The 25,436-nt window shown below is 39.2% G+C and overlaps 2 protein-coding genes across 3 annotated transcripts in view; both read right to left on the bottom strand.

Annotated features, from left to right (window-relative positions):
• Window positions 1-25,150, bottom strand: part of ITGA1 (integrin subunit alpha 1) — a 70,995-nt gene extending 45,845 nt beyond the window's left edge. For both annotated transcript variants that reach the window (XR_001874141.1, XM_017811194.1), the window contains exon 1: window positions 24,452-25,150. Coding sequence is in view for 1 of the 2 variants with exons in the window: in XM_017811194.1 (XP_017666683.1) it covers window positions 24,452-24,662 (211 nt within the window). In the remaining variant the exon portion in view is untranslated. The remainder of the gene's footprint in view (window positions 1-24,451) is intronic.
• Window positions 11,684-18,587, bottom strand: PELO (pelota homolog (Drosophila)). The gene is made up of 2 exons (XM_017811196.1): window positions 17,735-18,587; window positions 11,684-16,576 (listed from the first exon to the last, which is right to left on the bottom strand). Exons 1-2 carry the CDS (start codon window positions 18,458-18,460, stop codon window positions 16,145-16,147), a joined length of 1,158 nt encoding a protein of 385 aa, XP_017666685.1. The 5' UTR covers window positions 18,461-18,587; the 3' UTR covers window positions 11,684-16,144.
• Window positions 25,151-25,436: the final 286 nt, after the last annotated feature.

Here is a 25,436-nt window from a genome sequence, read left to right as displayed (position 1 = left end):
TCAAATCTGCAGATGGTAAATGGAAAAGTGGAGTTCACGGTGACCTACGTTAGGCTGCTAACCAACAATAATCTACTGATTTATGGCAACCTGGCTTTCACATTTTATTTCATTTTTTAGTGCAGAGAACATTATACAAATGAGCTGCTTATTCAGAACATTTCAAAATATCAAGATTGTGGCTGTGAAAATTATATTAATAACAATATCTAGCTTGAACTCTTTCACACTTCCAGTTTCTGTCTAAGATGACATGCACTCTCTACTGTTTCTAACTAAGTTGCGCATATGAATTAAAAAGACTATTGGCAGAAGCTGTGGAAAAATGAGAGCTACAGGGAAGTTGCAGAGGATTCTTTCCAGAGTCACGGGTAGTAAGGAGAAAAAAACATTTTTTCAAAAGGTACGTGGTATTTTACTTACTCACAATTAATGTAGGTAAATTAAATTAAGATTTTGAACTATTTCATGTTGTGTTAACAGAATGACTGTTAATACATCAGAAACAACTAATACAGGTCAGAAGTGCAGAATATAAATGTTTATCAAAGGTTAAAACTGAAATTACAGTTTTAATTTCATGTCCTACAAGAAAGAAGGCACTGCAGAAAACCTGGGACAACGTCCCTCTCACTGCTGATTTAAACTGAGGAGAACATGAGCTGATGCATGTACCATTCTTTGCTTAGCACAGCTTGTACCTATACATGAAAGGTTAAACGTAACCAAGACAACAACACAAATATTATTTCTATTACAAACCTAGAGTAGTAGCTCATACTTGTCCAGTAGCTACTAATAAAATTTTTTCTGTTTTACTTAACGAGTTCTTTTAGCTAAACGTTCACGCTGTCTGGATGGTTATTCTGCCTCTAAACTATACAAAACTAGATTTTTCTGGGACTTGTCCACCAGCATTTTGGCTGGCCACTCTAACCTTATAAACACAGAATTAGCACCCTTATTTTCCTAAAACGGATGGATATAAACGTAACCCAAAATGTAGAACAAAGCCTAACACCTGGCTCTTTACTGATGAAAAATACATCACCACAAATCACCCACAATAAATGACATCACAAAGATCCACTTAAACAAGAGATTAAATTGAGTAAGAATGTTTTATCTGTGTATGGCATGTAGCAAATAACTATTGAATCCTCTATAAACAGAGGTTATCCTGACAAATAAAAATGCTTTCTTTCAAAAAAAGGAAAGGACAAATTTACACTTAGAATTGAACAGGGCTAACTCACTGGCTGTGCACTACTTCTCCTTCCCCAGCCTGTGGTCAAAAAGTTATTTTTGTTTCATTTCACACTTACTGCTATAGCATTTCCGTTGTCTTTATCAATTCATCTGCATTTTGCAAGAAGAGACTGAAACAAAGCAGATCTAAGTGCAATCAAGGAGGACACCAAAACAAGTAGAAATGTCTTGCAAAAGTATGTACAACTGGAAAATACTGGGAAATTAACAAAAAATTTAAAATTCAGACTGCTTTCATCCTGGGATATAAAAGAGGATAGAGAAATTTAAACTGAAGATTAAGATAAGATTAAAATGCTTTATGTAATTCTCATATACTTGGAACTCTTGCAAAATAAATTTAAAAAATTTTGCTTTAATGTTAGTACAGCACATATTACAACCAACATTGCTATAAAGATGTTTTAAAGACATGCTAACACGTGTGCAATACAGCAACAAGGAACTGTGCATCTGATCAAAATGTGAAAGCTAAGTTGTATTAGAAAAGATGTCCTAGTTTATAAAGCAATAACTGACTGCCTTTAAAAGTATTTTATGCTGATGTTGCAAAGACCACCTGTCTCTCATGATCGTAGAAAACATAAGAAACGAGCAGTGTAAAAGGATGCAATCGAGATGCTGGTGAAAGTGACTCACTGAGGGGAGCAGGACTGGGAGCATTGGTGTGGCCTCACACAAAAGCTTATTTTCAAGACAGTGGCCAATAGTATTATGCTCTGCAATTAGAAAACTCTTTCACCTGAGGAAATTGATACCATCGTGTGTTGGCACTTGCAAGCCTGTGCTGCAGCTCTCAGCTAGCTGGAATGAAGCCACCAGCACAGAACAAACTGTATCCTTCAGTAAGCACAGCACTGGACCTCAGGAAATAAAACCTCCTGAAAGCTGGATCTTTTGGCTGCATCAACACAACACCATGAACTTGGGTCAGGGCTGGACTGCATCTGGCTGGTAGCAAGGAAGATTAAACATGTTCTGCTTGTAAAAACATACCTATAAAGATGTTATTTGTGAAATCATGGCTCAAATGCGGATTTTTTGCTGGACCAGCAAATCTACGAGTGATAATGTCACTGCAGAATTACACAGCCTTGTCTTAGGAAAAAGAGATTTAGCCACTGACATCCCAAGTAGAAGAAAGAGTGGTACAATGGCTGTCTGTGACTTTGGGGGCCACAGTGCTCTGGCCTTTACTGCAGAAGGCCAAGGAGGCTGTGTCAGAAGTTCCTGCTGCATTCAGTTCTGGCTGGCTAAATATCAACATATTTCAAATAAAGCTGTATATTAAAAAAAAAAATCAACTTCTGAAACTTTTTTTCAGTAGTGCTTAACTCAGGCCTTTTATTTTTCTGGGCTACAAAAGAACCTTTGTATAATTTTGCCTCCAGCATTTTTTCTTTAATCTTTAACCTCTGAAAAGCAAAAGACTGAGTTTCTGGAAAGGGACTGAATAACTAAAAAAACATTTCTTATTAAAAGTAGATTAATACCCTGAAAGACCAAGAAATATATATTTGAAAGTAATTCCAGATTCAGTAGCCACATGCTTTTCAAAACCTATTAAATGCTTTGTACAACCCATTAAAAAAAGGTCCCTTTTCTGGTTTTGTACTAAATATTTTGTGCTGGAAAATAGATTTATAAAGCAGTGTGAAGTCTGAAAATATACTGAATCAATGCTTTATAATGTGGTCCGAAATTAATAACACAGTGCAACAGGCAAAAGTTTTTGGCATATTTTTGGCATATTCTTGGCAGAGACCAAGAGTATGTGACCTATTCAGTCATCAGTCATCAGAATAAAACTATTTTGTTCAAAATTTGGAAAGTGGTCCTCTTGTCAGCACAATTTTTAGCATTATGCCATTTCTCACAGAAGGAAGAAAAAAGCCTTAGAAATATCTGGTCACATACAGAAAAGTTTTCGAGGTCTGCTACTAGATCTGTGCAGATGTATGAAGGCTTAGCAAATTTAGCAGCTTGATGGAAGCGAAACAACTCCTAAAAATGTTTCATCTTGTCTCCAATGATTTCCAGTCCATCTTTTGGATGTAGTTCTTCCATCAACACTTAACTCCATTCAAGGACCTATAATCTTTGTGTTCCCCTCTATGCCCATTCCCCTTTGCTATCCAAGACCATTTCCTCACGGACACTCCACTATACCACACAGCTTTATCTGTAAGCCCACAGGACCCTTTCTTTTTTCTTTTTTTTTTTTTTTTGGAGATAGAAACTATTCATATTCACCTATAATTAAGTCATATTTCATGCAGAAAGCATGAAAGTCAGATACACCTAGTGCTGTGGGAAACACACATTAGCAAGCCCCAAAGCCACTTCTTCCATCGTGATTTTTCATTTGACCTGTCAGCTAGACTGTTTTTCCTATACTACCTAGCATACTCTGTGTATTACACACAAAATTAATTTTGTTGCTCCTAGTCTAAAAAAAAAAAAGCCAGGTAGATCCAATATGTATCTTACTGTTGTTTTTTAAAGAAGTATGATGCTAATTGAGTATCAAAAGTGTTATAATTCTTTTCATGTGAAATAATTAATAAATATTTCTAAGTATTCTTTTCATACTTCCTATGAAATTGAATTCTGCAACACTTGAATAATGGGAGGAAGCAAACACAATCTTTTTTTCATTCTTAAGCTAGTAGCTCCCATACCTTTCCTAGCTTATCTAATCACATAAATCACGTCACTTCAAACAACAGTTCCTCTAACTTTATGTCTGTGATTCAATCCAAAGATACTGCTGGCTTGTGTAATAGATAGCACAAATGGTTAAGAAGGTCAACCCACCACTATTTGCTTAAAAAAAAAATTATATGACCATCCTTACATAGTGCCAGTTTATTACAGTTAACAATTGGTTATCTTAAATGTTTCTTTGAATCAGAGATGTATCTTACAATATCAGAGTTGAAACTCATGATAAAAACACGTGAAAGCTTGTAGAACTCTGCGAGAAATTTTGAGGCAGAGATGTAAGTGTAATAGTGTTCAAGATAAGTATCATTTGCCATTCAAAGGACGGTTTTTTTGAGAAGATGGAGACTGGTGACTTGTCACTATATAACGTGGCCTACATCTTTCATAATGTTAGCATATTAATATTGGGACTAAGGAAAAAGAAAGTCCTGAATACTCATGACATGGATGATTCCTTTGAGTTGGAAGAAATTACTACTTGTCAGCGTTCAAATGTGAATTCAAAAGACATTGTCTACACATTTTTAAGTTTCTCTTGAATTCATACTTTGCACTTGCTTTTTTCCTTGCCAGCTTGCAAGCTGCCTTTGAAAAAAAAGAATTTGTCAAAAATCAGAGAAAACTGCCAAGCACTGCAGACAAATTATATGCACTTCTGAGGGTAGATCTATTGCCACTATGCTGTTATTTACATATAAAAAATGTAAATAGACTTTAACAGAATGTGAACCATAGCACCAAATAAACCTCAAAACAAATCACTCTGTCTAATAAGTCTACACATCACAAGCCTACCCCATCAAACTTAAAACCAACTACCCATAAATACCCCAGGACAGAAATTCCTTTCTAACATTCCATTTCAAACATCACATTATGTGATAATCTGAGAACTGATGTAAAAAATGTCTAACTGAAAACTTGTGTTACTATCTCCCTACCAGGACAGCAAGAGTGCTCCCTTCTCTCCCTGAGAAGGGACACCTCTCGAGGTTACTCCTTGAGATTGAGAGATTCCTTGCCACAGTACATTCTCAGTAAGTGAACAACAGCATGCTGAACTTTGACATCTTAGCTAAGTGATATGAAGGATTGATTGTGCACATATAATCCTTTACACATAACCACTGACCAAGTCTGGGACTAGAATTAGATCTGGCCGCACCTAGATTTCTCTTTGAGAAGAGTTTAGAAAGCAAGGGGGTCCTTTTCTGAACCTGATGACCCAATACGACAGTCTCCCTGACAGTTTAATCTGTCTCTCCCTCTACAATGTAAATAGTCAAGTGTACTTTGACATTAAATCTTGTGAAATCACCATCGCATTTACCAATGAATTTTGGCAATTCACTGTTTTATATCAATAAAATATATGATGCTTCACTCATAAGACTGAAGAGCATCACTCCATTTGCAACATGGATGAAAGGCAGTTATTTTTTTTGTTTACTGGACTTGGTATCATTATTCTTCATTCTCCCTCCCCCCCATATGTTGTTTCCAGGGGTTGTTGGCTAATTTTTCGCCAAGTCTTAAGTTACTATAAAAGTACAAATGCTTTGGTGGCAATAAAGACTTTCTGAAAAGCAGCAACTTTTTTTACTTCTTTACTTCACAATGACTAAAAAATTTGTCTTTCATTGCCTTGTGCTAAACATAATCATTGGCTTACTCTCAACTGAATCAAATATCCTGATATGACCATCTCACACCCAGCTAGGTAGAGCACAACAGAACTTAAATCCAAGCCAGTTTCTACATATTACAGCAAAACCATAGTTTATAAATGCATCAATATGAATTCAGCTGTGACACGATTATTTTTTTTTTTGAGTGCAATGGAAAGGAAAAGATGGAATCTTACAAATATCTAGATTTTCCTTTGGTCTTATACAACTCTATTGTGCAGTGATTTTGGGGCGAAAAAACCCAAAAGCCAGCAGAAAGCTTGACCAAGCAAAAACGACAGACCCAAATGGGGGATAAACACACTTCAGAATAAAATCTCAGATGTGTGTATTAAAAGAAAAAAATCAACCTGCAAACTACAGTCAAGTTGTATAAAGACACCTTAGCTATTATTTCTGATAATAAAGCATCTATGATAATTTTTGATTGTAACACAACAGAACATTCATATTTTTTATCTGAGCCATCTTCTAGTAGAGCAAGAGGGAAACAGTATGTTTCTGTAGCTTCTTATGTCATGGTGACATAAAATAGAATCTCTGTTTCCAAAACATATTCTCATACTTCAGCAAAAACTTGAAAACTCTAAAATTTAAACTGGTTCTTAGCACTGAGGCTTAGATTACTTTTCAGATGAACTTGTTCTATAAAGCTAACAGGTTCCAGAAAAAATGTATATCAAAAGAATACTCACAAAGCTGAACTCCATTTAAAATGCACCGGAAAATGACTACATCAGTCTAACATGGAAAACATTTTTCATAATGTAAGTATCCTACTAAAGTTTAAAACATTTTTTAAAATTAAATAATTATACCTGCAGCTTTCTGAGAGCTAAACCGGAGAGTAAGGGATGAAACCTACTTTTAAAAAAACAAATTTTGAAAAGTTTAAAAATGCTTGACACAGAGTTTTGACTGAAAAAATGAATCATCATCCAAATAATACCTTTTTCCTATTGCACACGTTAATTGTTTGCAATGAATCAACTTTATTGCCAATAATATTGTTCAAGATTTTCTTTTTTTCAAACTTTTTCTCTTATTGGTAACCAGAAAAATTACTACAGTGAGAATATAGTTGATACAAGATTGCTACAGGCAGTAATATAAAGGAAGTCACATTTTTGTTGAAATGCTGTAATTCCACCATGAATGGTCCCCAGATTCTAGGGCTCTCACACAAGGTCAGATGGAAGTGCCTCTTCATCCCCAACTGCACAGTATTGACATGCCTGAAGGGAAAGCCAGTGCTGTCCTGCAAGAGCATGGTGCAGCAGGCACTGCCTGTTTGCACAGATCAGATCTGACCTGCTCACAGCAAAATCCTGAGCCCATTTCAAGCATGTGTCATGGGTAATAATGGTAGTGACTCTCTATTAGGACATACGAAGCTCTCCTGATTTGAAATTTATGACTGCTCACTGCTGAAAGAGAAGATAATCGTCAACCAGTCTGCCTCCTTACTTGTCTCTACCTATGAATTGTTAACTGTCATAAGAAATCTGTTATTGTACTGGACAATTAAAAAAACATGGTTCTGTGATAACATAAAGTTTACACTCGTAACTGAGTAGTATACTAAGCAGACAAGAATGTGAGACTGCAAATTGCCACGGTGGTCATTAAATCCAATCTTCCATGAACTTCACCATAGAAGTTAAGTAACAGCTACAAAAACCACCACCACACACACATCATGAAAGACACTGCACCCTAAGAAAAACTGAAGATCAGCAATAAAAAAGTTTGTTCATTTGGACAAAAGAACGACTGGCATTGCACTAGGCAATTCATGTATTTTTTTTTTACTTAGGCAGCTTTACCCCTCTTATGGTCTCAGACAATCACAAGGACTTTCACAAGCTTGACATTTTGTTTGATAGTAGCTGATCTCCAGTCTACCTGTGAGGTGAGCATAATGTACAGGCGACAGATAAAACCACACTTTCTGTAAACAAGTTCATGGAGCAGTAAGTCAGGAAATGGCGTACAGTGTTCACTTGAGTTCATCAGAAAAAAAGACTAAACCAAAATGCCAGCTTCCCACTGGTATCACTCAGCTGAAATAAGCATAAAAGATGCACCTCCACTGTGCTCTAGAAACTTATTCCCCAAAAGAATCATGTGTGACATGTTTGGAGGAGAATATGATCAAGATCATTGTCATTTCACACTGAAGGTAGGAAATAAAGTAATTTTAAAAATTGCAGTAAAAGTTTACAGATATTTAATATTTTTCTTTTAGGTGGTATATTTTTATAGTCAAGACATCTTTTTTAATTAAAAAGTTAATAAATCCTCCAAAAGCAAGTATACCCCCATGAATTACCAATACTGATTAATAACATACTGAAAACTTCAGCATAATATAACATCATCAACTATATCTACTTAAAGACTGTGGCACTCAAGTACCAGTAAGAGTATGAACATCTCTTTTGTTGTACCATTGCTGCAATTGGCAAACCAGTTGAAAGCACTGCAAAATTAACCCCAGATCTTTTTACTGCAAATGTTTTATCAGTCAATAAACAATTCAGGGAAATTTGGAACTAGCCATGAAGAGATTATAAAAGGAAGGTTTGTTTCCACCCCAAAAAATTAAAGCTGTATCCTAGAGGTAGGAAAACATCCTGTTTTTTAGATGAAGTTTAAGATAGAGTTTTCTACATGAATTACTGGCACTAATAACTTACATTTCCCACCCACAGCACTGAAGTACACCTATGATTTTAAAGATATCTGTCCGGACCAGGCCTGTTCTGAAAGTATCCTCATGGCATCTAGACTTCCATAAAGAATCCATTACTTTTTCTTTCAAACATCTGCATCACCTGCACAGAAGTACCATGGAAGTTTATTAGTGATGAAATTTTACTTTCTTGTGTAGATACCACTTTGAAGTTTTGGCGTTAAAAGTTACTCGGTCTTCTGAAGTCAACAGGACCTGCGAGTGTGAAGAAAAAGACCTTCTAAAAAGGCACAAATGAACCTCATGCCATCACCTTATGTCCCACAACACCCCTCTTGCCTTTATCAGGCACCTAATCAATGCATTTTTGTATCACTAGCTCAGATGCATCATTAGCTAATTCCTGTCTGACAGCAGCTCAGTTTTGTGGTGTAATCTGGTGTGTTTGTTGAGATGTGGTGTGAACAAACGTGCTATGAATTGGACAGATATAAACAGGGTAACACAAGACTCTACTAGAATAAAAACAGCAAGTGCTCTGCTTCTGTTTCAAGCATGGAGTACAGGACTGCTGAATTGATTCCTATCTGTTGCTGGCAACTACATAATATTTTTCAGGGTAAAAAATTCCATATAAAAGTGACCTTTTGCTCAGATTTTTTCTGACTGCAAGGCTGTTCCAACTTCTCATTTTTCCAGTAGTAGGAACTTTCTGCTCTCTAACATACATTATTTCTTGCCAGTTCTTATGTCAAAATAAAAGTGCTTAAACTAGGGAAAAACAAAGTAGTTTAAAAAATGTTCTAGAAGTTAAAACCTCATTTTCAAAATACTAAGGCCTAAAGCCTTAAGCATTTTTCAGTGACAATTTCCACACTCTGCCCCCCCTCCAAAAAAAAAAGACAATTAGAAATTGTCTTCAGAATTAGGAGAAGTTAGACTCATAACTGTCAGCATTAATTGCCAAGATTAATTTTGTTCTTTCTGAATACTTAACTTTGTTCTCATCAGAAAACACTTTGTCTAAGAAGAAAAATACACAGAACCATGCACATCTACCCTTGGATAAAACATATGCAGACAGCTTGAAACAACTTATGCAATCATAACTCAGTTGTTTACCAAGATCACAATGTTTGACTGTGTATTAATAAGAGTTTTGATAACTGATTTCTGAGGCATTCTAAAGAAAAGGTTTAAAAACTTGTCATTTGAGTGATTTGACTCACCAGTCTGCTTATCTTTAAAAACAATCCTTTAGTTGAAATGACTTGAAAAACTGTTAAAAACCACCAGCTGTTGGTGGTTACATATTGTTTTATCTGTCTGTCTCTTTTTATTCTCACTAGGCACTGCCCAAAACCTCTGAAACGTTTATTTCAATCAGCTTCTGTTGGTTTTGTTGTTTAGTTTTTTTTTAATGTCTGACTAGGAATTTTTACTTGGGTTATCATACATATTGCCAACATGACACAGTGAGGTATTTGTTTCACAAAGCAATTATTTTGAAAAAGAAGGTGGCTTTCAGACAGGTACGAAAGGAAAAGAAAACCAGTCCTTCACAAGCCTCAGATACAGCAATGACTCCACATGTGACACTTGTGTAATAGGTTTGTCAGAAATTAGTTACTCCATAGTGACAGGATTACCAAGGTCTCAGTATCTCAATTTCAAGGCTCAGGCTCAAGGCTCCTCTCCCTCAGACACATACAAAGAGCTTAATCACATCAGCTGGCATCTTACCCTCAACTGAGCATGAGTTGTTAGAACTGAGTACAGATATTTCAGACATTCACTGCATCTCTCCTTAGGGAAGGAGTCACATACCCAAATCAGCACCTCATGTTTTCCATGAAACCATAGCTTTTCATCTTCCCTCACAGCTCTGGAACTTGGAAAAGTTCCCTCATGAGACAGCTGCTCTTTTTCTGGCTCTCATCACTGCTGTCCCAGTAGCTCTTACACACAGCCTTGCAGCAAGGGCAGCCACTGCCCCAGGAGACTTCACTGTCCTGGCAGAAAGCTGATGTTCACCCAGCACTGTTTCTCCAGAGTCCACTTCAGTTTCTCTTAGACACCCTATCTCAGAACAACAATTTCCACTCAGGAGAGGAAAAAATTATACAGGATATACCAGTTTTCTTTAGCAAATGGGAATGGAAATGGTATTCTTCAACAAAACCTACTGTAGCTTTCAGAGCATCAGAAACCATTGAAGGTAATGTTCATGAGCATTGAACAACTGTCAGACATTCTGAATTTATCACTTGTTACCACTACTGTAAACAAATCTTTGAGTCCTGAAGATAGTTATCAACTCTGTATCCCAAGACATTCCTTCTGTTACCAAAGCAACTACAAGCCAAGAGTCAAGTTAGCTTTTTTCTTACCCCCCCCGCCATCTTTGATACAAGCCCTTTCAGTAAAAAGTCTGCTGAAGTTATTTTTTCTGAGCAAAGAAAAAGGCTGCATGGGAAATAATATGCCTGTCTTCAAAAGCAGATTTGCTGTTAGCCACCTGGTACCAAGTCTTTTTGAAACACAGAACTCTACTCAGGGCGTTTTTTTACTGAAACTTGAAGACTACATCATAAGTGTATTAGATAGGAAGAGACCCAGCTTTCAATTATTTTCCTGTCAAGTTCAGATCAAAAGTCTGAAAATTGCCTCCCTCATCCCAAGAGGTGTCATACCTGAGGCAGTTGTAACTTAGCTATCTCAGACAAAATATAATTTTTTGCTTAGACAATGGGGAGTTGTACTTACCAATGACACAATGACAGAAAAGGGAGCACCTTTAGCCTTAGTGTTAACTATGGAACAGAAAACGGTCTTAAGCTGTGTTATCTTCTGTTCCATATGACTCCTTAGAGCCCTTAGGCTCTTTTTTCACTATTCCAGGCTTGGCTTTGACTAGAAATTCCATTTTGGACCAGAGAAAACACTTCCCATCAAGTCTGGTATGTACATTCCTAAAAAGAAGGGCTGGTTTCAACCAATTAACATTCTCTAATGGAACAGCTATTTCACCATAGGATTCATTATCAGTTCTAATTTGACTTTTAAGTAATTATTAGAGCAGCATGACAGCAATTACATTAGCTGTGAAAAGATGGCAATAAATTAGAGACTGATACAGCAAAAGCTGACAAGAGCTGGCAGGGCTTGAAAGTTTCTGCTTCATGTTGCATTTCCCAGAAGACACTGACTTGGAAGAAAGGGCTGCTCTTACACCAGCCCCCACTCTGTTTCTTGTACAGCCCTTAAGTGGGACAAAAGGAAGAATTATTTTCAGACAACAGAGTATAATTTCAGAGACCTTTTCCTCATGCTTTATTTTAGGCTAAGGCACCTTAGGAGACAATTTTTTCACAGAAAAGCTATACTGGATTTCTAAAACAGTCAAGTCCAGAAGTTCACAGAGCATATGCAGTTTCGTTGTTAGACTGAAGACGTTTCTTTTCTTTATATTCTCTATCGTGCAAGCAGTTATCCTCAAATCCAAGTCAATGCCCTACTTGAGTCAAGCATGAAAAATGTGGCAGGACTAAACATTACACTTATTCAGCAAGTCTTTGGGCAACTGTCACACAAGAAGCTCCACAGCCTATGTTTACTCTTTCTACTGCTGAAAAAGCTCAGGCTCAACCCACGTCAGAGCCTGATTTAAGAATCACACTAATAATCACAAGACTAAACTAGTTAAGCATTTTCTTAACCCTAAATTAGCAGAACAATGAGTTTTCAAAATACTATTTTTCCATACCAAATCTGATTAAAACAGTCTAAAAGCAAGTTGTGGCTCTTACAAAAGAAACAGAGATACTAAAAAATAATCTAATAAAGCCCTATCAACCGTTCTCTGCCTACTATCTGCTAAATCAAATCAGAACTAAGAAACCCTAAGTTCTTAAAGAATCAAAACTTTTATCATTCACCTTGTAACAAGTTACAGGTGTATAGTGAACAGGAACTGAGAAGGGAATGATTGCCAGATCTGTATCATTTCCCCCATTAGCAGAGCTTGAAGAAACTTTTTTTTTTATCCACCTAAACCACCTCAGATGCACCTAGCTCCTTTAAGAACTTAATTCTAAAAGAAACATTTAATCTTTTTTTTAAAAAAGAGGGGGTGGGGAACTGATAAAAGCAACTGGTATATCAGAGACCAAGGAAAAAAAAATCAAGTCTGAAGTTCTGCTGTATCTAAAAAGTACATAGATAAGTAGTTTTTTGAAGTCATTCCTTCATTTTTTTGTTATTATGTGTCTTGCAGGAATTCTAATTTTATGTTATAAACAAGGATTCCTAATTGCAGACTTTCTAATTGCTGTTCCACATTTTAAAAATTGCTTTCTCAGATCTTTTGTAGAAGAAATAGACCACACACTGTAGAAATGTGCCTTCACACAAAAAACCAGCATAAACATTCTGAGAATATGTGGTTGTTTTTTCTTCTTTCCGGCAAAACTAGGTAAGTACTCCTGTATGAAACAGGCTTGTTTTCTTTAAAAATAAAGCTATGAAAATCTCAAAAAAATTTGAATGGAATAGGTGATCTACAAGAGATCACATGCATAGAGGCACACTTTTCTGGATGGATAATGCAGCTTACAGAAAGAAACTGGAGAGGCTCAAGACATAAATCAGTCAAATGAGAACTGAGGTATAATATACCTCCACAGAAATAGGCAAACCAAGGTCAGCAGCCCAGAAGTTAAACCGAGATTTTCAAATGGTAGGTTAATTTTAAAATTCAGGGCTATTTAACCTATGAGAGAACAGTAGCTAATGAAAAATTACCTCAGACATTTATTCATATGGCTTTAAAACCATCAAGCCTAGTTCCATCACAAATTAAGCTGAAGAGCTATGGGCTCTTGTTACATTGGTGGTCAGGGAGTGGTCCAAAGATAATTTACTACTAGCATTTTACTTACACAAGGGTGAAGACAAAACAAGGGAGATGTTGAATGCTTTGAAGTTTTACTGGAAGATTAATCTTTTATGTTGCTTTTTAACTAATAGGATTATTTTGGTCTGTAGCTGGTGGTGACCTCACATTTTGCACCAAACTTTAGTTGGTAAACAACCACAAAAAATTATATAATGATAAACAGATTCAAATGCCAGAAATGACAAAAGAAACTGGGGCCTGCTCCAAAGTAGGCATTATTAGAGGCATTATGGCCTAAAATAAATTTATTCGCATCACTGTAGAGCACAGCAGGGTTCAGTATCAATCTGATTTCACTTTTTAAAGCTTTCTTCCTACCAAATGTAACAAGCTTTAAGAAATCCTACAATGTGTATTTATTTACTTTGAAAAGTGAAAAACTGGAAGCTAAACCATATTACTAATTCACAGAATTATGTCAGAATGTAATCAGAAACTAAACTGAGACACTTCAAAATCATTAAATATTGTTTTCAGTTCATGCACCTTTAGTTTCAAACAATGGACACAAAAATATTTTCCCATGGCTCTAGCACTTCCTCCTTTAATCTGCAGATAGCATCCATCTTCTGTGAAAGTGTCATCTGAGCACATATGCTAAGGTCTGCATTAAGAAAGTCTGTCAATATAGACTTTTCAACTAATCAAAACTCCTTGAAACGTGAAATATAGTAGCAACTCTGGAACTTGGCCAGGTCAAGCATCTGCAACTACTAAACACAACCTACTTTCAATATCAAGTCCTTAAGCTGTTTCCTGAAACAGGATGCATTTGTATACATAGTGATTGTATATTTATTTTACTACAAAAATGGCTACCAGAAAAAAAAAGTCCCACCCTTCCATACTTTGGGCAAGTCCACATGTATTTCTTTCAGAGACTTAGTGACATGATAGGAATAACTAAAAAAACAAAAATACACAAAATGTAAAGTCAGGACAGAATTTTATCTCTAAGTGTAAATAATTCAAAGAATCACTATTTTCACGTTTTCTTACCAGATGTTTGCAGTTCTACCTTAGAACAAATATGCAACAAAATGGCTGCTTCTTTTCCTGGATGATACACTACAGGCACTAAACACAAAACTGCCATTGTAATTTTGCAGTACAGCAAAAACTCTTCATAATTTCTGGCTTAAAATGGAATAAGTGGAACCAGTTTGGTCTGGTAAAACAGCAACCCATTCCACAGCCAAAGAATAGTCTGATCTGTCTCTCAATTTGCTGAGAAATAAACTATGAATTTGTGGTATACTACCAATTTGAATGGAAGTAAATGTAAATGTAAACAATGTAAACAATTGTTTCAATGGGCTTGCTTGTCTTCAGAGAAAGAAGAATCACAGGGCTACAGCTCTAATATAAGTTCTGTTCATGAATTCCTTAAGATTGTGTGGATGGTGGGAAAAGGGAAGATGGCTTTTAACTCAAAAGCAGTTCTCTATTAAGAAGTTTAGACTGAGTTTTCAGCTAACAATAAATAGTATTAACTGCAGAGGACTGGCACCCATCAACATATAGGACTACCCTTAAAAATAATTTCCTAAAACTATTATACCCAGACTAAGAGTTTCAGTGGTTTTATTTTTAGAGTTCCACTGTTATGTCACTTTCCATATTTCAGAAGTCTTCCACAGCTCCTGTTATCCACCTTGCACCACATTTAAAAAAGGAATCCTTATTTACACACAGAAACCACACCATCAAACACTGGTTTGAAACAATTCCCTCACAGGTTATGTCTGAATCTGAAAACAATTTCTGCTTCCTCAGCCTAAGATTTATTGCCTAGTGAAGAAACAAAACTCTTTGTGGCTCTCAATACTTTTAGCAGATCTAATAACTGAAGAAGTAATTTTGACTTTTACAGTTGCCATTATTTTAGGATGAAATCTGATTTATAATTTCATAACTTTAATTTCTGTATCACATCTTATGTGTATTTTTAAAGAGGTACCTAAACAGAAAAATACCAGATTATGACATTAACTAAAGTGTTTGTTGTCAAAAGAGTCCTCATGGAAACTAGGGTCCAGCTTTTGTAAGCCTTTTCATACACTTTCTCAGAACTGGCTGCTAAAAAATGCCAATTTAGCAAAATACAGTCAATGATACCTTGTTAGGCTTTAGGACAATCTCACAAGGTAACAGGATTCAAAAAGGTAACTTAAGTGTGTGACTGAGAGTCACCATTTCTCTTGCATCTACTATCATGTTTGGGAAAAACTTAAAGGATCTGATTTCTGAAAGACTGCTTCAAGTGTTTCACAGAAATATTTAAGTGGTTAGACTCATAACACCACAAAAAGCCCTAAGAAATGATGCTGACCCCATTCCCTTGACACATTCTAGGAAGAATGGCAACTTCCTAAGAAGATCAAGCACAGTTTTGATAGGTCTTGCCTGAAGAAGTTTACACTTGTTTTTCAATAGTCTTTTCAAGCACTTGAACAGAAATAGTCTGACACGAATTTCTCCCTCTTAGTTTATTATTTTTTCATAAACACTCCACTAAGCTACCAGTCTGCCTTAATATACAGACTAAGCAGCTTTGGGGAGCCAAATTAGTTTCTTATACTGCTGGAGGTTTGCGATGTAACTTGCAAAAACCAGTCTGCTTCAACACACATTATAGAACAGATATCAAGTAGTATGCTCAGCAGAGCTACATACTTTATGTGTATACTACTGAAAACTTATAATTACATGTCATGGAACATCTGCACACAGTATTTAGGAAGGGAGCGCCTTCAATGTCATTTCAGCATGACATGGAAAGGAAACTGTGGAATGAAGTCACTGTCATCAATCCTCTTCAGAGCTAGACTCATCCTCCTGGTCAGAGAGCTCAGCCACAGGAAAGCGCAGGATGGCTGCCACCCCTGTCAGCTGGCCAAGCTGCTCTCCAGACACATGAAGGCTGGAGAAAATGCGCACTGTGCCCGTGTTCTCCCGCACACTGTCTACCAACTTAACATATCGGGCACGCGTAGCCACATCCTGGTGCCGAAAAAGCTCATCACTGATCAGCAGGGTATCAATGGCCATGGCTTCATTGGCCTTTTCCACATGTTTCAGGCCATAAAAAGCCCGGTCAGGCTCATGCTGCAGCATTTTATAGAAGTCATCTAGGGCTTTGACCTCACCAGCTGCCTTAGTGTCAGAAAGGCGGCTGGTTACGGCTGGGTCGCAGAGTGCTTCCTTCAAAGCGTATTTATGTCCTGAGGAAGAGTGGACCTAGAGCGAAAACAAAGTCAGAGGTTTGGTGTTTTCAAAGAAAAAGGACCATTTTTTTGATTAGCCAATCACAAATATCTTCCACTATACATAACAATAACCTTGACAGTTATTTGAGGAAGTTACCTCCTTCTTGAAACATACAAGATTCTTTTCTTAAGGGATCTCTCCTGCAACCCAGAACCTACACCAAATCCCTTAAACTGCACTTCAAGAAGCACAAAAGAAAACTGTTTCACTTAGTCAAAGACTGCATTAAATATGCCCACCCCAAGGGAGGGCTACTTGAAACTAAGAAACTAAGATCTAAGCCTCTCCGTTTTAAAGCATTCCAGAAAAGGCCTCTTAAGACTGCAGGGATGTAGTGCAAAGGCACTGAGTCTTGCACAGTTGCACAGCTATTATGCTTGCAAAATTGTGAAGTACATTGAAACTTCTCACACATATTATTACTTCCATACTACAAATGCAAAAGGAGGTTCCTTGGTGTGCTGGTCTTCTAACGCTGGGACCATTAAGTATTGGGACACACTTCACTCACCCTGCCCCCAGCCCTCTGCAAGCATAGATTACAGGCCTACTCCAACTTAAAAATTATACAAGTACCCTTATGAAAACTCATTTTAAGCTCTGAATTTGCCCACTTCATTAAAGGCTAAACCCCCCACCCACTCAATGAGATGATGAAGAAACGGGAAAAAATGCCATGATCTGCATAACCTTCAATACAAGACTAACAACAAAGTTAATTAACCTATACCACATCCAGGTACTTTTTAAAAAACATCTCTACAAAGCTGTTATGAAACGTGCACACTATACAGCATGACAGAGTAACAGCAGAGTTAAAGTATTTTCCAATTTGTACTTCACACTTTACATTATTTATATTCATATAAATATGCCTTTATAGGGAGTTCTATATATTTAATACTTTCTCTACTCCACATTAAGGTATCCTGGGAGGGAACCATCCCTGTATCACACATAACTACCTTACAATTTGAGAGGCATGAGAATAATTTTCTTATGATGCTCAGTCAGAAATTTATTTTGTCTAGTAAGAGCCTTATTTCCCATGTGACTACCTTTTACTATCACAGACAGACAACTCTCATGTCCGTTTTCACCCACTCTGGAAACTGTTTAGCATCTTACCTGTAGGAACTTGGACCTGTTCTCCAGCAGAAGTTTATTGTCAGTCTTGACTGCCTGCTGGAACATGTAGTCACAGAACTGTTCCCGCACGAAGCCCGGGCTTGCGACCAGGACGCACTTCACCACCTCGAAGTTGACGTGCCGCTGGATGGCCTGCATCACCTGCTCGTAGAACCTCTCCAGAGCGCGGTCGTGCTGGCTGCAGTTCCCTTTCCTCTTCCGGGGGATGTTCACCTCCACCTTGGCGCGGGTAAGCGTCATGCTGGGGGTGACCAGGCAGACGTGGGCCAGCCCCTCCTGCATGACCACGGCGGCCACGTCGGCGCTCCAGGCCGGGTCGCAGGCCTGCTCGATGCGCTCCAGCACCACGCTGTCCCACTGCTTCTTGGCCAGCGTGAACTGCCGGTTGGGCTCCAGTTCGATAGTGTGGTAGGCGCCCATCTTGACGTACTCATTCTCCTGGATGTTGGTGCCCTTGACGCGCAGCTGGCAGGCCTGCGAGTCGAAATCAATGGCCTCCACGCAGAGGGTGAGCGTGGTGCGGACGCGGTTGCTGCCCACGCTGCCCGTAGCCGACTCAGTCTGCACCTTGCGGATGGTGGAGGCGCGCAGGCTGTCCCCGACCTGCAGCAGGTTGTACGTGTGCCACATGTCCTCGGGCTCCTCGGGGATCAGCGTCACCTGCCCCGCGTTGTCCTTCTCCAGGTCCTTCCTCACCAGCCTCATCCTGACGGTCCTTGTGCCCCGGAGGGGGATCCCCTCGCTGTCCCGGACTCAGGCGCGGCCCCGCCGGGGCTCTTACGGCCGCTCCGCGCTCCCGCCGCCAGACCCTCGCCCTACCCTGCACAGCGCGCACGCGCGGCGCCCGCCGCCTGCCCCCCCATGGCGCATGCGCTCCCTTGCAAAGGCGCCGCCGCGGCGTGCGCTTCCCCACCTCCTGCTCGGCCCCGGCGGGCCGGGTGCATGCGCAGGAGCGGCGGGAAGGCGCGTAACCTGCGGGTGGACGGCGGGGCTCCGTCCTGAGGGAGGAAAAGTCCCAGAGGGGAGCGGGGAAAGGGACTGGGAGGCAGCCGAGGTGCTGCGAGGGCTGGAAGCTGGGGTGTGTCCCCGCTGCTGCCTCGCGGGGAGCACGGCGGGAGGGAGTCGCGACGGCGCTGGTCCGTCACTTCCAGCGCTTCACAGCGGCACCTCAGACTCCCGAAGGCTCCTAACGGGGCCCTTCACGTTTCAGAAGAGGAGAAAAAAAACTTAAAACCGGCAAAACCAAGCAGATGTGGAAAGTTGCGGGTACAGATGAAGAAAGGGACAAGCGGCATGGCGATGGCCGATCCCCTGGGCCGGGTCAGCGGGTGCCGAAGTGCCCCGGAGACCTCAGTGCCGCCTCCAGCAGCTGCTGGTGCCGGGCTAGGGCGGCCGTCACACAGCGAAATGAGAACCGGGCACAGGAAACATCTAAACCTGAACTGTTACTTGGACGCTGCTCTTAAACTGAACTCCAGCTTTAAAAGTTTTTGGTTACATTTGCACGAGTCTTGACGGCTTCCTGCATCTCAGAGCAAGACAGCTTTGAGGTGCTTCAGAGGCAGATGGGCACTTTTCAAATGAAGCTTGATGTCCACAAATATAAGTAATATGCATTGAAAAAACACAGTTCAACTAGTTCAATGCTACTTGCAAAGAAACTGGACCTGAACAATCACTACGCAATTCATTTGCAGCCCAGACAAATTTAACAAGCCAGAAATAATAAAAAAATTGTTTCATTATACATTAATATTGGAGAAGAAAAGGTGATGTGATGACGTCAAAGCAGCCTTCTAGTATCTGAAGAGGGCCTACAGGGAAGCCAGGGAGGGACTTTCCATCAGGACCTGTAGTGGCTGGACAAGGGGGAATGGGTACACATGAAAGAGGGGAAATTTGGCTTAGATAATTATGGAGAAATTTTTTACTATGAAGGTGGTGAGATACTGGAACAGGTTGCCCCAACCCTGGCAGTATTCAAGGCCAGGCTGGATAAAACGTTGAGGTGTCCTGGACATGGTGGGGGGGGTTGGGACTAGATGATCTTTAAGGTCTATTCGAACCCATTAAAATTCTGTGATTCTAAGTTCTGTAGCTTATTTTTGAAACAGCATATGACACTAAAAATTCCATTTCAGAATGAATGTTGCAAATTTAGAAAGAATAAGTAAAAGAATGAAGAACAGAAAAGACAGTGCTTGCATGAAGAATGATTAAAAAAAAAGAAAAATTGTGAAAGTAGGCAAACTAATGTGCCCTGATAAGTATGTCTGGGCATCTGGAACAGGTACGTTAAGTTTAGAATGACTACACAATTTGGTAACAGAAAATTATGAGGATGTCCTCCTACAGATGAGAAGGTGGCAAATTTAGAATGGCTAAAAGGAAGTTTCTGGTTTCCATTATCTGTTTTTTTGGAAAAAAAAACAAAAACAACCCACTGTGGATTATGGAATTTGCTGACTTAGAAAGGCTTTGGAGTCAAGGATTTAATGAGATAGAAGGCTACTGTGAGCAAAAATGATCCCATATCTCCCATTATGGTGTGCATATAAATTTCCCTGAAGTATCTAGCACTAGTCAGTTGTAACAGGACAGTGAACTCAAATCTGGCCCAGTAATGTGTGTTCCTTGTCTCTAAGTTTGATACTGGTGTAAAAACAACTTTATCAGATATTACATAATAGAATTTATTTATCAGACCTCACAGTCTCTTCCTGTGAGTACACGTGCTTAACTCTATTAGCATGAATAGTTTCACAGATGGAAGCTGGACCACCCAAGGGAATATAACATAAGCACATGTATAAATAACTGTTTGTTTAACTTGAGCTTGTTCATACTAATAATTTTGCATTAATGTTTTAATGCAAAAACAGAGACAGAGACCCACTGCATTCAGCTTTTCCTAAGGAGTTCCTTTCACATATCTATGTAAATGCCACATGGTAAATTTATGGCAAAATTTCTTCTTTACATTCTTTGCAATTATAAAATCACAAGTGTTGACCTCATGCTGTTCTTTCAAGGAAAAACAATTGTAGTGCGTATTTACCTTCCACATTAATATTTATTTTACTTTTTATTCTTTTACTGCTTTATATGTACAAACTTTTCTCTGCTTATGGTTCCAGTCAGATTTTTACCAACAGCCTCACATCTTTGGAGATGCGATATAGTTTAGATAAAAGTTGCAAGTTGGCATCCAGTACCATTTAGCAGAAAATAAACGTTTATTTCATGAAATCAGATTACTTGCTGCATTAAAAAAACCCACAGCAACACAAACAAACAAACAAAAACCAACCCAAAGAAAATAGCAACTCTGAAATAAAGTTGTCACTCAAAATATTAAATTGACTGTTGTAGAGACATTTTGAGATGGGCCCTTTCTCAAATAACAGATTCTAATATTTATACAGTTATGAACAGTGATCCACAAATACTTGGTGGCAACTGTAAACTTCGGTGATATGTCCACAATCAGCAAGACCATTGTAAACTTACAGAGGAAGATATTTAGTAGTGATGATGCTTTGCCTACTCCTGTAAGAAGTACTGGGTACTGCTATTTGTTTATGTCAAAGAATGAGCAGTAGAATAAAAATATTTCCAAAAATTTAGAGACCATATCACTGTAATTTTTTAGGTTCATACTAATTTTGCTAGTGTCAGGGAGAGAGATGCATTTGATGTTGGTAGAGCCAAAACAAGTGGGTACTTTTAACTCTACGAATGATTTTAACGTAGAAGTTCAAAACTGCATAGCCTGTTCCCATCTTGATAGAAGATTGAAACTATGAATAGAACCTAACAGTTTGCAATGTATTACTTTTTAAAAACAATTTTATAGGTACTAATAGTTGCAGCAATTTGGCATCCATTTTCAGACCTTCTTAGGCATAGTGCAAGATAAGATTAAACTGGTGATAGCATATCTTCACAAGGATTTTGGAGCCATGCTGGTTTTCTAAGATTATTTTGAAAGCATCTGAGACACACTGTCCTATGTCTTCAAATCTTGATCAACTATTTTATGAAGATGGGTTATATACAGATTTTAGACAAGGATAGGTCATGTCCATAGGAACCCCTCTCCCCTATATTACAGCCACTTTAGCTAGACTTCAAGCAAACACGCACAAGTTCTGGACAAGAAAAGCTAGTGGGAAAGAATCTCAGATATAGGGGGAAATCTGCTGGGAAACGTTGGATGTTATTGTTCCAAGACCAAAGGAAAATAAAAGATAGAGAAGGAAACTGGGGAAACATTTATTTGATGCTTTCCCTTTATCCTGTGTCTGTCCTGACTGTGCAGACTCTGAACAGAGACCACTTCAATTTCTGCACACAGTTCTGTCTGTATCTATTTATCTTTTCTATTATAAATACAACATTACCATCACCAATAAGAAGTCCAGGAGGAAACTGGCTTTCCATAAAACTGTAAGTGAAGAAGCATTAAGAAGTAGTGGAACCCTTCAGACTAACTACTTCCTTCCTTGTCTGTTGAAATGTAGGGCTGGAGAAAACTTCAGCAGATCCCTAGTCACTTCTCTCAGGCCAGGTAAAGTATTTATAAAGTATATCAGCCATTCTTTACGGCTGTTCCACCAACTTCATCAGAAGTCTCAGTGAAGGAGATTATGCAGGGGGGGATTTTTGGTAGCCTGTCCTAGCAATTCATAACCCGAAGAGTAAGAAAGTTCTTCTGAATATTCCCTAAGGTTTTTGCATAGTGAGTTATGTTGATTTTGTTTTGTCCTTTGTTGGGCATGGAGAACCAACTATTCATCAATATCTTTGTAAACTAACATATGCGCTATAGAAAGGCATGATTGAGCACTCTCACAAAACCAAAACACTGACATTTAGAAGAATATTCTTAGTATAATACTTTGATAAAAAGATATATTTGAAATGCTCAACACTTTACCCTTAGTTTTCTTGCTATTAGATAAACAAGCCTAACCCATTTAGTCTTTCTTCATAGATCATTTTCCTCAGCCCTTATCAGGCTTGTCACTTCTCTGTGCACTTCTGTCTGCATCTGTTAGACTTCCTGTACTCAAGATTCTCAGAGCCCTCATCAAAACCAAGCTGACTTAAAAAAGAATAAAAATCTGTATCAATACACAAATGTGTATCATACATCTCTACGAACCTCCTTTATTCTAGATTGTTTTTGTTTGCTAGGGCCTGCCAGATTATTGGCCTATTTTTTTTTTGCTTTTTAAGGAAGAGTAGCATGTAATTAATGTTTTAATTCCGCTGTAATTCTAAAACTCCTTGTCCACATTTTTATGACATTTTGACTTGTTTGTGTAGGACTATGTCTCTTATTTATTTGAGCCAATTTGAATCCCATTCCTGGTATCTGTAATGCCTCCTTTTATTTCTAAGTGTATTGTATTTCACACTAACTTTTTAAAAAAGGAAAAAGCCCTACCACCGCCAAAAAGTAATCACCTAACAGATTTGGATGAGACCTACTTCTGAAATGTCTTGCTATCTGACAAGTAAACCTTTTTGTCATTACTGGTGAATTATATGTCAGCAGTACCAGTGGCAACTTAGCAGCTCTGAAGGGAAATTGTGGCACACAAAATTGTTGCCATTTTACAAAGCCTCCTTCTGTGAAGGAACACAAACAAAAGCACATTTTGAAGTATATCACTGTGTAATAATAATAAAGACAGCTATGAACAGTGGCTAAACATAGCACACCAAAATGCTACATTCAGATTTTCGCATTTTCCTGTGTCTGTTCGTTCTTGCACAATAAGCACAAAGGGAAGAGGTGAAAACTCTTGTTTTGCCTTTTCCCCACTTACTGCTGCCTGCATGTGGACAATTCTTATGAAATTGATTTCTTCCTCTGTACTGCTTCAGGTTCACTGTGTGCTACTTGCCAGCGCGAGAGCTGCTGGGGAGTTCAGTGTCCAAGTTTGCAAGCACAAAAATCCCAGCATTGCCTTAGCCTCTTTCCCACTTCTTGGATTCCCCTGTTTTCATATCCAAAATGTTTCTACAGACTGACTAGCTAGGCAGATTGCTACTTGCTGTATTCATTTTTCTAAAAGAAGTTAATTCCTTAACAATAAACCCCTAAAAGGAAATAGTACATAGTTCATGTCTGGATGGACTCATCTTTCTGAAGTGAGTTGAGTGTAATTAACTGCTTCTTCACTTCCCCTTTTACTACTCAGAAGTCTGAGAGCCAAACAGAGAAAAACAGAAAGTCTACCCTAATTAAAAACAAACCAAACCCAAACAATACAACAACAAACAAAAAACCCCCAAACCAAACCAAACCAACAACAAAAAACTCAAAACCAAACCCAAACAAACTTGTTGGTTTTTTTGTTTTGGTGTTTTGTTTTTTTTTTTCCCCAAGCCAGATTCAATTACACCATATGTTCTCAGCCATTCATCCTCATTTAGCAGCCTTCTCTTACCCCCCGGATTCTAAAATTGGTTTAGGGATTAAAGTTCCCAGAGAGAAGCAAACCGAAGAAGTCCCTCACGACCTGTGGCTGGCGGGCAGCTCCGGGAAGGGCATTCCTGGGGCAGAGATCGGGGACAGGGGACGCCGTTTCGCCGGTGCCAGCACCCACTGAGTACTTCCCTGGCAGCAAGGCTGCTTACGGGACCTGGGTCTTCAAAGAAAGGCAGAAAAGGGGCTTTGTTTACCTGTCAGCATCCAGTAGGAGGCGGCCATGCCAGGGCTCCTGCGAGCCCGGGGCTGGGAGCCCGGGTGGAGAGTCGCGGTGGCGGGAGCGGTCCTGCCGCCGGTGGAGCTGCGCTGCCGAAGGAGCTCAGTGCTCTGCACCGCCCGTCCGCCTCGCCGCCGAGTTAGGCATTTCCTGTTTGTTATTCGGTCTTTACGTTTGTTTCTTCGCATCAAGAAGAATTTAGCTTCCTGCCTGCACACAACTTTCCTCCCACCCACCCCCCAAAGACCTCTGAGCTTTGGAAACCTCCCCGAAAAAGTAGCCCGGCTCTAGGATGTACAAATAAAGCCAAATCTACCCCACTAAGCCTCCGGATGCAGCTCTTGGAGAGCACAGCAGACCTTAAAGGGACATCTTCACGTTCATAATTAATAAGTGTCTCCCGCCGGCCAGCCCCCCCTCCCAGCAGGACAGGAGTGAGCTGGGTGTGCTACACAGCCGTCGTCAACAGGAGAAACGCGTCGTTGAGGTAGAGAGTGTGTTTGGCTGCTCAAGTTTAATTTCTCTGACATCACCCCTTAAAAACGCACTCTACGGCCGGTCATTTGCCTGCAAGAGGAAGCCAGCCGTCCCCTCCCCATTCTCGGCGGCGCTGGGGATACAGTAACTCTTCAGACAGTGGACGGTTTTCTCGAGTCTTTTCATCCTCCTGTGCTTTGCTGCCTAGAAGAAATACCAGACAGATGTCTTTGCCCTCGTCTGTCGAACGTTTGCATGGCATCCCTGCCCCCAGAATGACTTCATCAATAAATAAGTGAATAAATCGCAAAGGTAGCAATCAGCCAGATTCAGGGCAGTGAGTAGGGATTTTCAGAATTTGTTGAACACTCAGGAAAAGAGCAATTTTGCAGGACTTTTTGAGTTTACCAGAATGATGCTCAGGAGGAGTGACGTCCCTTCAGCAGTGTGAGTTCTCGCACTGGAGCTTGTGAAAAATCATGTTG

Source organism: Lepidothrix coronata, unplaced genomic scaffold (assembly GCF_001604755.1).
Source record: "Lepidothrix coronata isolate B3197 unplaced genomic scaffold, Lepidothrix_coronata-1.0 Scaffold31, whole genome shotgun sequence".
NCBI classification, from domain to species: Eukaryota; Metazoa; Chordata; class Aves; order Passeriformes; family Pipridae; genus Lepidothrix; species Lepidothrix coronata.
The sequence above is the reverse complement of the archived record's forward strand: the minus strand, read 5'-3'. Positions and strand labels throughout refer to the sequence as shown.

Excerpts from the sequence above, each read along its gene's own strand:
- PELO (XM_017811196.1), bottom strand. The coding sequence starts at position 18,460 with ATGAGGCTGGTGAGGAAGGACCTGGAGAAGGACAACGCGGGGCAGGTG. Across the intron at positions 16,577-17,734 it reads ACAGGTCCAAGTTCCTACAG|GTCCACTCTTCCTCAGGACA; the intron begins GTAAGATGCTAA and ends TTTTCGCTCTAG.